We start from the raw sequence: 13,543 nt of genomic DNA, 5'->3' as shown, positions 1-13,543 counted from the left end.
ATGCACACAATAAGTATATAAAATATATAAGTATATAAAGTATATAAGTATATAAAGTATAAGTATATAAAGGAAAAAAATTTAAAGACCAGGCATTTTAATCCCAGCACTCGGGAAGCAGAGTCAGGTGGCTCCCTGAGCTCGAGGCCTATCGGGGCCACACGGTCAATGCCAGCCAGCCAGGGCTGCATAGAGACACCCTGGAAGTGCATATGTATACATAATTTTTTTTTTTGAGACAGGGTTTCTCTGTGTAGTCCTGGCCGCCCTAGAACTCACTCTGTAGACCAGGCTGGCCTCAAACTCACAGAGATCCACCTGCCTCTGAGGCCTTCCGAGTGCTGGGATTAAAGGCGTGCGCCGCCACCACCCAGCTTCTGGGTAAGTTTTTAATAAGGAATAAAGAGCCAGACGGTGGGTACCAGTGTAAAAGGGAGATGAGCTATCCCGTCACCCATGGGTGAGTGATTGCGCGTGTCTGCCCTGTGTGTGTTAGGTACGGACTATACACACTACTTACCGTGTGGGACTGTGAGATGCCGGGTCTGTGGTGAGCTCTATACTTGTGGCTTATTTGTGTGGCAGGGAGTGGAATCTCTTAAGCGGTTGTGGTTGGACCTAGGTGCCGTGCAGTGGTGGGAAGGGGGTATGTGGATTTGTGTCCGTGATACGGGCGATACGTGACTGTCACTGACGGACTGTTGGCACCCTGGTGTGTGTCCCTGGTATGGAGGTGTGGAGGCATGTGCGTGACTGTGCCTGCAAGCTGGGGTTTGCATAGGTGTGTGTGTGTGTGTGTGTGCTGCATGCCTGCTGTAGAGACAGGCAGCGGTGTGCAGCTGGAAACTCACTTGTGGCTGTGGACGGTGGGGGTGAGATGGCTGAGATGCTCCTGTGTCATGGAAAGCTGACTGTGCTGTGGTTATCATTGGCTCCTCAGTTGTACTGAGAGGTTGCCTGTGGGGTTCCTGTGGGTGGGGGGGACAGCCTGAGTGGCACATGTCTGTGGCTAAGCTGTGGTGTGGGGGAGGCTGCATCTGGGGCTTTGGGCTTGGGTTTGAGATTGTGCCGTGGGGTGGGAGGTGGTGACACCGGCCATGCTGGGGGCTGTAGAGATTGACCACTTATGTGGATTGCGCCTGCATCTTTGTGACCTATTTTGTTTTTTGTTTTTTGTTTTTTGTTTTTTAGTTTTTCAAGACAGGGTTTCTCTCTGTAGCTTTGGAGCCTGTCCTGGAACTCGCTCTGTAGACCAGGCTGGCCTCGAACTCACACAGATCTTCCTGTCTCTGCCTCCCGAGTGTTGGGATTAAAAGTGTATGCCACCACAGCCTGGCTTTGTTTTGGTTTTTCAAGACAAGGTTTCTCTGTGTAACCCTGGCTGTCCTAGAACTAGCTCTGTAGATCAGGCTGGCCTCAAACTCACAGAATTGGGATTTTGACTTAAAATGCTTTGAAAATAACACCAAGTAGAAACTATACTTCAGAGTTTGAAGTTTGGTCTCTCTGGGAGAGAATCCTGCAGCCCGAGCCACTTGTGAGGCTGGGACATGGAAAAGGCTATTTTAGGCAGCCTTAAGATCATCAGAGGAAACGTGTGTGTGTGTGTGTGTGTGTGTGTGTGTGTGTGTGTGTGTGTGTGTGTGTGTGTGTGTGTAGGACTCTGTGTATCAGAAGATTATCTCTTTAAAAATTACACGTATTGGCCAGGCCGTAGTGGTGCACGCCTTTAATCCCAACACTTGAGAGGCAGAGGCAGGAGGATCTCTGAGGTTGAGGCCAGCCTGGTCTACAAGAGTGAGTTGTTAGGAAATTTCCAAAGCAACACAGAGAAACCCTGTCTCTCAAAACCACAACAAAACAAAGACCCTGTAAAAAAAAAAAAAAAAAAAAAAAAGAAAGAAAGAAAAAAAAGCAAAGCTCTAGAACGGTGCAGTCTGCCTGTAACCAGCACTTGGGAGGTAGAGGCAGGAAGGTTTAGGCAAGGTTGGCTTTGAACCCCTGATCTGCCTCCAGAGATCTCAGATCTCGTGTCTGTAACACATGACCGTCCCTCAATTCTTTTTACTTTTGGTACACGGGATGGAACCCAGGGCCTTGGCCATGCTTGACTAGCTGTGTCTGCAGCATGCACCTTCTCATTTAAGATTTATTTTTATTTTATGTACACGAGTGTTTGTCTGCATGCATGTGTGTGTACCATGTGTGTGCAGTGCCCATGGAGGCCAGATTCCCTGGCACTGGAGGCGTGGTTGGGAGCTACCACATGGGTGCAGGTCCTCTACAAGAGCAACAGGGCTCTCTCTTTTTTTTTAAAATTAGTTTTTTATTTCACGTGCATTAGTGTGTTGCCTGCATGTGTGTATGTAAGAGGGTGTCCGATCACCTGGAACTGGAGTTACACACACAGTGTGAGCTGCCATGTGGGTGTTGAGAATTGAACTCTGGGTCCCCTGGAAGTGCTCTTAACCACTGAGCCATCTCTCCAGTCCCCAGTTTTTATTTATTTATTTTTTTGAAGCAGAATTCATGGCTCCTCAGCCTATGGTCCTCCTGCCTCAGCCTCCAGTACCAGACTGTGTGTGGTATATGCCACCACGCCTGGCTCTGGGCTTTGTGAGGAGGAGAAAGCGTGGTGTGTTTTGTATTTCTAAGCGGGGAATGTATGCGATGATGTCTTTCTTTTCTGTTGTTGTTGTTTGTTTTACTATGTTGTGTTTCTGATGAGGTAAAACATGTATGCGTGTTTGTTTAGAGAAGGCGTGGGGGCGTGTGAAAGGGAGGGAGTGTGTGTGTGTGTGTGTGTGTGTGTGTGTGTGTGTGTGTGTGTGTGTGGAGCTGAGATGGGATTATGTCTGCCATTGTCTTTAAGAAGGACCTGGGCTGGGGCTCCGTTCATAGAGTGCTTGCTCTGCATGCCCAGGACCCCGTAATTTGGTAAATTGAATATGATGGTTCATGTTGTTTAAGGTCACCCTTAACTATATAGCAAGGTCAAGGCCAGTCTGGGCACATAAGACCCAACCTCTAAAATAAAATAAAATAAAATAAAATAAAGGCTAGGTGTGTTGGCACATCCCTCTAATGGTGGCACTCTGGAGGCGAGAGATGGGTGGATTTCAGTGAGTTCTAGACCAGTCTGGGCCACATAGTGAGACCCCGTCTAAAACATAATAAATAAGGATGAGAGAGTTTTGTATGCGTTTGCTGAGGCATGTTTGGATAGCGTGTGTCTGTGAGATTCACTCTCTGTACCTCTGACTCGGTTACCCACATATTAACTGACCCTCAGAACCCCACTCGGGGGACCCTCACCCCTTACCAGCTTCAGATGCCCAGGTGTCACCTGGCCACTGCCATCCGTGAGCCATGGCTAGCATAGGTTGGGACCCCTGGTCCTGGTCCCCCAATCTCAGGATTGGTCCCCCTGGTCCCCCAACTTTAAGGCCCCCCTTAGACACCCCTCCCGACCTGGCCTCCAGGCCCTTTGCTCTACTTACCCTGCTTTCAGGGCTCCATCCTTCATCCCTCCCTCCGCTCCCCCCCCCCCAGTGGCCTGACTGGTTCCTGACAAAAACACCCTAAGAATGAGCTCACCGGGATCCTGCCGCCTCCACACGCCCCGCCCTCCAGCCTGGCAGAGGTGGCGCCTCCGGTCCTCCCAGGGCACGCTTAGCAGGCTGGGAGCTCTGAACTGGGGTGTCTGGGGACCTGGGTGGGGGGGCCCGGCCAGGTGAGCGGAGTGCAGCAGGGTGGAGGGGCGGCTGGAGCCGGCTGTTAGCCCTCTGAGCTGATTACGCACAGAGAGCCCTGGGAGAATTCCCCCATGAAGGCTGCCTGGGGTGGAAAGGGGAGCCAGCCAGGATGGGTGGGGCAGGGGGATGGCTGGAATGAAGAGAGGCTGTGAGTCTGTGTGGCCCAGATGGTGACTCCCTCACCCTCACTGCCCCCACCCCCACCCCCAGGAGTAGCCATGTCTGTGCAGGTGGCAGCCCCCGGAAGCACAGGGCTGGGCCCAGAGCGCCTGAACCCCGAGGAGCTGGTGCGGCAGACGAGACAGGTAGTGCAGGGGCTGGAGGCCCTGCGGGCTGAGCACTGCAGTCTCGCTGGGCACTTGGCGGAGGCCCTGGCTGCACCGGGCCCTGTGCCTGGAGTGGAGCTGCTGGAGGAGAAGCGACAGGTGGTGAAGCACTCGCTGGAGGCCATCGAGCTGGGGCTGGGCGAGGCCCAGGTATGTGGGGCCATGAGAAGGACCGGGGATGCGGAGTGCGCGGGGTGGGGGAGGCCCAGGGATGAGGGGACCCTGTGCAGAGGAGGAAGTTCAGGTGGCCTGAAGAAGGAAGGAGGGACTTCAGTTCAGAGATTCCATCCCTGTGTGTCCCGCATGTGGTCCTCCCGGAGAGCTCAGTCCTGGAGGGAGATTGGAGTTTTCATTATGAATGGAACCCTAGGTTTTGCTCCTGGTAGGCAGATAGATGCTCTCCCGCTGAGCCACGCCCCCAGCCCCTCACTGGGGGATTCTAGGCAGGGGCTCTACCACTGAGCCACGCCCCCAGCCCCTCACTGGGGGATTCTAGGCAGGGGCTCTACCACTGAGCCACGCCCAGCCAGCCCCTCACTGGGGGATTCTAGGCAGGGGCTCTACCACTGAGCCACGCCCCCAGCCCTCACTGGGGGATTCTAGGCAGGGGCTCTACCACTGAGCCACGCCCCAGCCCCTCACTGGGGGATTCTAGGCAGGGGCTCTACCACTGAGCCACGCCCCCAGCCCCTCACTGGGGGGATCTGCCACTAGGCAGGGGCTCTACCACTGAGCCACGCCCCAGCCTCACTGGGGGCATGCCCTAGCCCCTCACTCTGGGGATTCTAGGCAGGGCTCTGCCGCTGAGCCACGCCCCCAGCCCCTCACTGGGGGATTCTAGGCAGGGGCTCTACCACTGAGCCACGCCCCCAGCCCCTCACTGGGGGATTCTAGGCAGGGGCTCTACCACTGAGCCACGCCCCCAGCCCCTCACTGGGGGATTCTAGGCAGGGGCTCTACCACTGAGCCACGCCCCCAGCCCCTCACTGGGGGATTCTAGGCAGGGGCTCTACCACTGAGCCACGCCCCCAGCCCCTCACTGGGGGATTCTAGGCAGGGGCTCTACCACTGAGCCACGCCCCCCAGCCCCTCACTGGGGGATTCTAGGCAGGGGCTCTACCACTGAGCCCACGGCCCCAGCCCCTCACTGGGGGATTCTAGGCAAGGGGCTCTGCCACTGACCACGCCCCCAGCTCCCTCACTGGGGGATTCTAGGCAGGGGCTCTACCAGTGAGGCCACACCCCAGCCCCTCACTGGGATTTCCTAGGCAGGGGCTCCACCACTGAGCCAACCCAGCCCGTCACTGGGGATTCTAGCAGGGGCTCACCCGCTGAGCCACGCCCCCAGCCCCTCACTGGGGAATCCTAGGCAGGGGCTCCACCACTGAGCCACGCCCCAGCCCTCACTGGGGACTCTAGGCCAGGGGCTCGCCACTGAGCCACGCCCCCCAGCCCCTCACTGGGGGATTCTAGGCAGGGGCTCTACCACTGAGCCACGTCCCCAGCCCCTCACTGGGGGATTCTAGGCAGGGGCTCTACCACTGAGCCACACCCCTGTTATTCACAGATGTTTTTTTATGAAGGTGTTGGGTTAAATAGATGGAATAGGAATTAACCCTATGCATAATTTGGCTGGAATCGGGGGTTTCTGGAAAACTCTTACTATCAGAGCCACACTGGGTTGTCTTCAGAATCTGGGGGGGACCTGTGTGGAACGGGTGTATCCGGCCTGATGTAAAAAGCCGGGGCTGGGGCTGTCCGAGGGATGCATCCACTCCTCATGGTTCCGATGCTTGGCAGGTGCTGCTGGCCCTGTCCGCACACGTGAGTGTGCTGGAGGCTGAGAAGCAGAGGCTGCGGGCGCAGGCGCGGAGGCTAGCCCAAGAGAACACATGGCTTCGAGAGGAACTGGAGGAGACGCAGAGGCGACTGCGGGCCAGTGAGGAGGCTGTGGCCCAGCTGGAGGAGGAGAAGAGCCATCTCCAGTTCCTGGGCCAGCTGCGGCAGTACGATCCGCCCGAGGAGAGCCAGGTACCAGGGGCAAGGCGAGGAGGGTACACAGTCCTTCCCAGAGCCCCCAGATACCCTCAGGCCTTTCTTAGTACCCCGTACCCCTTTAAGCACGCGTGGGATCCCCAAATCCCCACATCCATTTGAGCTTCCAAAGCCCCCTCAGTGCTCCCCTGAGCTCCCAGGTCTTCCCCAGGCCTTTTTTTTTTTTTTTTGGTTTTTCGAGACAGGGTTTCTCTGTGTAGCTTTGGAGCCTATCCTGGCACTCACTCTGTCGACCAGGCTGGACTCGAACTCAGAGAGCTCTGCCTGCCTCTGCCTCCCGAGTGCTGGGATTAAAGGCGTGCGCCACCAACGCCCAGCACCTCAAAGGCTCCTCCTGACCCACGCCTCTGTCAGACTCAGAGCTGGCGTGGCTAAGGCTGGAGGGTGCTGTGAGTTCAAGGCCAGCCTGGGCTACACAGTGAGACTCACAGACAAAACCAGTCCTGAAGCCTGGCATCCCAGCACTCTGGAGGCAGAGGCAGGTTCATCTGTCTGAGTGTCTACAGAGCGAGCCCCTGTCCTGGACAACAGAGAGCTACACGGACAGGCCTGAAGTAGCTTGAGGGCACTGAGGCTCACTGTTCTGGGAATTACTCTTTCCTGGTCCCCACAGAGGCCCGAGTCCCCGCCTCGCCGAGACAGCCTGGCTTCTCTGTTCCCCAGTGAAGAGGAGGAAAGGAGAGGTGGGTGTGTGGGAACCCTGGGCACGATATCAGAGGGCCATCACCCAGGACTACAGGCTAAGCCTGGGGCTGGAGCCTTGACCTGGGACGCCAAGGCCTCTGAGCCGGGCACAGGGCATGGGGAGGGAGGAGGCTGGAAGTTAGGCAGCCTATGACCTAGGCGGGTTCGGTTCTGGCACCTAACATCCCACTGGCCAGTTAGATTTCTGTAACCCCGTGTCCAGTGTCAGCATAAGGCCTAGTGCGAGAGGAGCCCTAGGGTGCGGTGCAGGCTGAGGCCCATCGTGGGGAACTCCACACCACCTCCCCCAGGTCCCGAGGCAGCAGGAGCTGCAGCAGCGCAGCAGGGTGGTTATGAGATCCCAGCTCGCCTTCGGACCCTGCACAACCTGGTGATCCAGTACGCTGGCCAGGGCCGCTACGAGGTGGCGGTGCCTCTATGTCGCCAGGCCTTGGAGGACCTGGAGCGGAGCTCGGGCCACTGCCACCCGGATGTGGCCACTATGCTTAACATCCTGGCACTGGTGTACAGGTGAGAGCCGTGGCTGATTGGAGGGGCCCCCGTCTGTGGTAGTGGCAATCCTCTGACAAGATAAAGCACCCGGGGGGCAACGGAAAAGGGGGGTGGTGGGCAGGACAATAAAAGGAAGAGAGAGCTGGAGAGATGATGAGAGCCAGAGTCTGGGCACCAGGGTGGGCAAGGGACAGGAGACCCGATGCTTGACAGAACTGGCAGACTGGGAATCTGTGCTAGAGGCCTGGGGTGTGTGGGAAGAAGACCAGGGGTCCCCTGAAAGATGTCAGTCATTCCTGGCTCAGTCCAGCCAGTGGTCCCAGCTTGACCCTGCCTACAGGGACCAGAACAAATACAAAGAGGCCACGGACCTTCTTCACGATGCCCTACAGATCCGGGAGCAGACTCTGGGTCCTGAACACCCTGCGGTGAGCCCCAATTCAGGGAGGGTGGGCTTGGGGGGGGGGAACACCTGTAGGGGCCCTCCTCTGCCAACTCTCCCCCTGCAGGTGGCCGCCACCCTCAACAACCTAGCTGTCCTCTATGGGAAACGTGGGCGTTACCGGGAAGCAGAGCCCCTGTGCCAGCGCGCTCTGGACATCCGTGAGAAGGTGCTGCAGCCAGCTCTTTGCCTTGTCACTGGTACCACAAGCCATAATCCCTGGTGTACCTTGCATTTGGTGGCAGGTTCCCCCATTGAGCCGAGCACCCAGTCCCATGCTCCACCCAATGCCCTGCTTGACCCTGGCCTCCCGACCCACTTCCTATCTCCAAGCTGACTCGTTGGACACAGCACCCATGACCTCTGGCTTCACTAATTCCCACGCACCGTGTTAGCTTCTACTCTGTCACTGCATTCCCCACCTGTGACCCTGGGTGACTGTGGCATCTCATGGGCCACCCTGTTGACACATGGCTTGTGCGTCCCCAGGTGCTGGGCGCCGACCACCCTGATGTGGCCAAGCAGCTCAACAACCTGGCGTTGCTGTGTCAGAACCAAGGCAAGTTCCAGGACGTGGAGCGGCACTACGCACGGGCCCTGAGCATCTACCAGGCCCTGGGGGGGCCGAATGACCCCAATGTGGCCAAGACCAAGAACAACCTGGTGAGGCTTGGGTGGGTCCTGTCCTGGGGACACTGTGGGGAGGGGACCTCAGGCTCCTTCCTGTAGATCAAACAGGGACAAAAGGCCAGGAGCAAACAGTTGACAGTAGCCTGTGTCAGGCTTTAATTCACAGCAGATGCTCCTGACTTTTCACACAGTGAGGCAGGAAACTGAGGCGCAAGAGTGGGCCAGGGACGGGCGGCCTGGTTCTCTGGGATGGTGGGTCTGCACCGTCATCAGTGGGGCAGGGTGCTGGGGAGGGCCGGCCGGCGGGCGGACGGGTCTGAGACATTCCCAGGCCTGAGCAAGATGCCCGCGCCCTGCCCCGGCCCTCCCCGCAGGCCTCGGCCTACCTGAAACAGAACAAGTACCAACAAGCAGAGGAGCTGTACAAGGAGATCCTCAGCCAGGAGGCTTTGCCCGCCCCACTCGGTGAGTGCACCCCTACTGCCTCCTGCCCACCCTCCTGTGTGGCGCTTGTCACGCCCACTTCCATGTCCCGTCTGCTCCACAGGAGCCCCCCATGTAGGCACAGCTGGTGACGCACAACAGCAGGTAAGCAGGCTCCACCCTGGATCCTTGTTGGGCCTGGTCTGGGTGGGTCCCCGCCATGTCCCCACATGTCCCCGTGCCCTCCCCAGGTCCTGCGTAGGAGCAGCTCCTTCTCCAAGCTTCGAGAGTCCATCCGGCGGGGGAGTGAGAAGCTGGTCTCGCGCCTCCGAGGGGAGAGCATGGCGGGCGCTGCAGGGTGAGTGCTGGGTGAGCTCAGCAGCCCGTCTGCGACACTGGTCAGAGCCAGGGCCCTGCAGTCCTTCCTGACTCACTCTGTCCTCTCGGCCTCTGAAGGATGAAGAGAGCCGTGTCACTCAACATGCTGAATGTGGAAGGCCCGAGGGCTGCCAGGCCGCAGGTGAGGGGCCGGTGGTGGAGTAGGGTGCTGCTGACAGGCTCGACAGGAAAGGTGGGGCTTCCTCCCCGGCACTCATGATGGGGTCCAGTCGGGGGTGGAGGGCAGAGGCACGACACGATCCCAGTGTCAACTGGAAAAGAACTCTGACCGTTCCTGTACCTGCCCCCAGTTCTCAACCCGGAAATTGAGTGAGGCCTTGCGGACCATGAGCGCCAGCACCCAGGACTTGAGCCCTCGATAAGTGGACTGGCTGCAGTGGCCACAGCCGCTCAGGAACTGGGAAGGGTGGGTGGCACCTGTGGATCGGGATCCTGCTGTCCTCCCTGCAATTAAAGACTGTACTCTGGGACTGGGAGATTGCCTGAGGGTCCTGGGACCTTTCAGTACCTCCTGGTGCCACAGACGTCACCCACAGTCCTGGTCAGAGCTGCTGTGCGATCTGCTCAACCCGCCGTAGCGTCTCCTCTGACTGTAGCTGCTCTAGACTGAGCAGTGACAGGCCCAGCTGATCTTCCTGGAAGGCGCAGAGGTAAAGGACAGGCGTCAAATGGCACACGTCAACATGACTGCAATGCGTGGCCAAACTGGGAAAAGGGCGCTAGGTCTCTCATCAGTGTCCCTCACTTCCTGGACATGGGGACCCTGTGGGGACTAGGGGAAGTGTGCACACTGGGAGGGAGGGGCTAAGGGCTTACCCGGTGGAAGGGTTGAGCCATCTGCCGCAGGAAGTACTTGGCGACCTGCACACCCTCGTCCACGGTCAGGTTGAGGTTAGAGTCAGTCAGGTGCTCCTGGATCCATCGAGGCAGTTTCCCACGTTTGTCAGCCCGAGCAAAGCGCTGTGGCGAGGGAGGACAGCAAACCCCAGGTTGGAACCCAGGCTGCCCACCACCCTGTCCCCTGTGAGGAAGGGGGATAGGTTAGGCTGGGGTGCCCACAGGCCTCACCTTGTCGGCAAAGACCATGAGACCATAGTCTGTCTTGCCCCTGATGGCACGACCCACACACTGGGCTGCGTGGCGCATGGCATCAAAGGTGAGGAAGTCATTCTCGCGGATCTGGAACTGGTCCCGCAGGTACTCTAGGCGGGCCTGGGGAATGAGGGAGGAGTCTAAGGTAGGGCTCCTGCCCTTCCTTCCCAAACACAACGCCCCTCTCCAGACACCACAGCTTCCCCACTCACCTTGAGGATTCGGCTCTGAGTGTAGACGTAGGGGACACCGAACATGATCACAGCCCGCCCATAGTGGTGCACTGGGGACAGCACAGCAGGGTTACAGTGCATTCTCGGCTGGTATTAGGGGGCACGTGGAAAGGATCCCTCTGCATGCCCAGTGGTCCCCAGGGGAGCAGCCACGGGAGGGTGGGCAGGCCACTGGGCCAAGAGCCAGCCAGGTCCACTCACCAAAGTCAATCCCTTCTGAGACTTTGCCCCGAGCCACCGAGAGCAGAATGGCCCCCCGGCCGTTTTCACACGCCTAGGGAGGTGGAGGCAGTCACTCCTCAGCCCCTTCCCGTTCCCCTGTTGGCAGCTGGCACTGCTCTGCCTGCCTGTCCCAGGCACCCACCTCTTGGTACTTCTCCAGGGCCACACTGGTCTCTGCCCCGTCCTGGGTCTCAATGAAGAGCAGCTTGTTCCTCTGGATGTTCTCAAGGATGCCCTGGGGGGACAGGGAGGTCAGGGCACAGGACCAAGCGCTCCTGTTTCCAGCCCCGCTGCTGTGGCCTTCCGTGGAGATCCTTCTCTGGGCCCTCAGCAGTCCAACCTCTTTGGCAGTCCAAAGTGGGGAGCTGATCCCCACCCAAGAAGGTGGGCACGGGGCCTAAAGTGGCCAGTGGAGGTGGAGGGCCTGACCGTAATCCAGGCAAGGACCACACCCAGGGGTTATCCCGAGAGTTCAAATCTGTCACTGTAATGACTGAGACAAAAGTCAGGCTGCCCACTAGGACAAGATACAGGGTCCTGGCCGGGTGGCGGCGGCGCACGCCTTTAATCGCAGCACTCGGGAGGCAGAGGCCTCACCCACACACAAGAGCTCCTAGAGTGGAACCTTAAGCTCACAACACCGTCCCCCTGGCACCAGGCCTGCTTGCTGGGGATGTAGTCTGCAGTAACCCCAATGGTGGTCCTCTCTGGTCAAGGGAAACACTGATGAGCCTGCAGGGTCTGTTAGCACCACCATCCTGTCCTGTGACATGTGTCATGGTGGAAACATGGGGAGTGAAGCCCCCACAGGAAGAGCAGAGCTGAGGGTTTGGGTGGTGGGGACTAGGCATACCTGCTCATACCAGGAGGCCACGGTGCTTTCCATGTATTGGTAGCTGGTAAAGAAGGCCACAATGCCGTCGGGGACCACAGCAGACATCTCCAGCAGGAGGTTGCCGTAGTTGCGGATTACAGCTAGGGAGAGGGGATTGGAGATTGGATCCTCTCCTGCTGCTCACTGAGGCTAGTTATCCAGTTCCTTCCTCCCAAGCCACCCAGAGACATGCCACAGCACAAGAAATACATAGAGGTGGCGGTGTCTCTTCTAGATGACACTCAGAAGCCAGTGCCCACTGTTCCAAAGGCCCTCTGCTGGTGCTACGGCTCAGTGGTGCCTGGTGGCACAGCTTCCAAAGTGAAGAGACCCAGGGTGGGCTCAACCCACAGTGGGCCTGTGTCCGCCACAGAGGCTGGTTGTGTGTGTGTGTGTGTGTGTTATGGTACCAAGTCCTTGTCCACCTGTAACCCACCCCAACCAAGCCCACACAGGTGACTCACCAATATCTTCCCTGGTCTCAAATTTGGAGCTGATGGCCACCTGGTCATTACCACGGCCAATGATCTGAAACAGAGTGAAGGTTCTGTGATACACCTGACAAATGTCCCCTTTTTTGACTTAGTGTCTCATGTAGCCCAGGCTGGCCTTTAGACGCGAGCTTCACTGAGGCTACCTACCCTCCCAAACCCATGAGAAGCTGTTTCCCCAACCTCTGAAGTTCCATGAACTCCTGGTCCTCCTGCCCACTTCCCAAGATCACAGGCCTGCATTACCACAGCTAGCTAGCACAGGCACTTCCATGTATTAGGCGAGCACTGTACCAAATAAGGCCCGAGCTCAGGAAAGCGTCATGTAGACATAGACAGTGGCCCTAAGCCTATGGCTGCAACTGCTTGGGCCAATGCCCTGCAACAGGTCCCAGGGCAGGGACCTCTGCTTCTAGGCAAGGCTACACTCCAGCCTTAGGTAGTTTCAGAACACAGGTCACCCAAAACACACACCCCATTAGCCTCCCTCCCCAGTCCACCATGCCAGTGAATGGTCAGAGGGAACATTCCAAAAAGCCCACAGCTCTGAAAACAACCGTCTAACTAACCCCTGCTGCCGAGAGCAGGCCTGCAGACAGGCTGTACACAGCTCGTGCTCCACAAGCATGCAAGCAGGCTACAAACCTTGCGTAAGGTTTAAAGTGTTTCTGATGTGCCAAACAGCATCCCCAGCCACAGCTGGCTTCATGTGGCCCATGGACTGTGGGGTGAATATGTCTAACAGCCGGCCACACTCTAAACTCCAAAACAGAGGCAGGCTCATTATCCAAGTCACAGCTGGATGACAAATGGCACACTCACCCTGACCTATACGGTGATAAAGCACCAGGCCTGCTCCCTGAGCACTATGGTCCAGGTTGCTGGGAAGAGACCCTTCCAGGCACCATTTGGTGGCTTGGTGCTCCCATGGGTCTCACCCACTCACCATTGGGCAGAGGCAGACTCGGGCCAGTGTCATGGTGAAGGTTGCCATGGTGACGGGGTGGAAGTCCAGGATCTTGGGGTAGATGTCCAGTGGGGACAGTGTCTGCAAGAGACAGCAAGGAGGACCTCAGCAGACTGGGGCAGGGACCAGGGCCCCCATGGAACAACAGCACAGAGTCCTCACCCCAGAGGTGATGATGACAGACTGGAAGCGCTCAAACACAGGCTTGATGGCCAAGGAGGCGTCCATACAACTGTGGGATAACACAGTCGTCACCCAGGGCAGAGGCCGGGGGCGAAGCCATCCTGTCCACACAGGCTTGCATCTCACCTGAAGTGCAGGATGGGGTTGGCAATGGTCGGGGTCCTGTCATCAAAGGGCTCGATGATAATGGTGAAGCCTGGGGAGGAGGAGGCCGGTGAGTGTGCACGACAGCCCCCGCCTGCCCCTGCCCCTCG

General features: G+C 57.8%; 2 protein-coding genes across 4 annotated transcripts; one reads left to right on the top strand and one right to left on the bottom strand.

The window, feature by feature from the left end:
• The first annotated feature begins 3,623 nt into the window (after window positions 1-3,623).
• On the top strand, window positions 3,624-9,762 carry LOC113837894 (kinesin light chain 3). 3 transcript variants are annotated; one of them, XM_027433714.2, is made up of 13 exons: window positions 3,624-3,733; window positions 3,966-4,231; window positions 5,882-6,112; window positions 6,750-6,819; window positions 7,132-7,351; window positions 7,674-7,761; window positions 7,843-7,944; window positions 8,265-8,438; window positions 8,780-8,870; window positions 8,953-8,993; window positions 9,080-9,186; window positions 9,285-9,348; window positions 9,518-9,762. In XM_027433714.2, the coding sequence occupies exons 2-13, from the start codon at window positions 3,974-3,976 to the stop codon at window positions 9,587-9,589; spliced, it is 1,518 nt and encodes a 505-aa protein (XP_027289515.1). In that variant the 5' UTR covers window positions 3,624-3,733; window positions 3,966-3,973; the 3' UTR covers window positions 9,590-9,762. The 3 variants fall into 3 exon arrangements, with proteins under 3 accessions (XP_027289515.1, XP_035309728.1, XP_035309727.1); XM_035453837.1 differs by having other exon boundaries at window positions 9,285-9,762; XM_035453836.1 differs by lacking the exons at window positions 9,285-9,348; window positions 9,518-9,762 and having other exon boundaries at window positions 8,953-9,278.
• On the bottom strand, window positions 8,533-13,534 carry LOC118237676 (general transcription and DNA repair factor IIH helicase subunit XPD-like; the record flags this gene model as incomplete). Its single annotated transcript, XM_035453835.1, has 11 exons — window positions 8,533-9,862; window positions 10,044-10,187; window positions 10,296-10,439; window positions 10,532-10,602; window positions 10,754-10,826; window positions 10,917-11,009; window positions 11,628-11,749; window positions 12,113-12,176; window positions 13,086-13,187; window positions 13,269-13,338; window positions 13,416-13,534. Coding segments are annotated over 11 exons (1,095 nt in total), but the record flags the coding sequence as incomplete, so codon positions are not given.
• Window positions 13,535-13,543: the final 9 nt, after the last annotated feature.

The sequence above is a fragment of the Cricetulus griseus genome, unplaced genomic scaffold (assembly GCF_003668045.3).
Source record: "Cricetulus griseus strain 17A/GY unplaced genomic scaffold, alternate assembly CriGri-PICRH-1.0 unplaced_scaffold_358, whole genome shotgun sequence".
NCBI classification, from domain to species: domain Eukaryota; kingdom Metazoa; phylum Chordata; class Mammalia; order Rodentia; family Cricetidae; genus Cricetulus; species Cricetulus griseus.
This window is presented reverse-complemented; position numbering and strand designations above follow the sequence as displayed.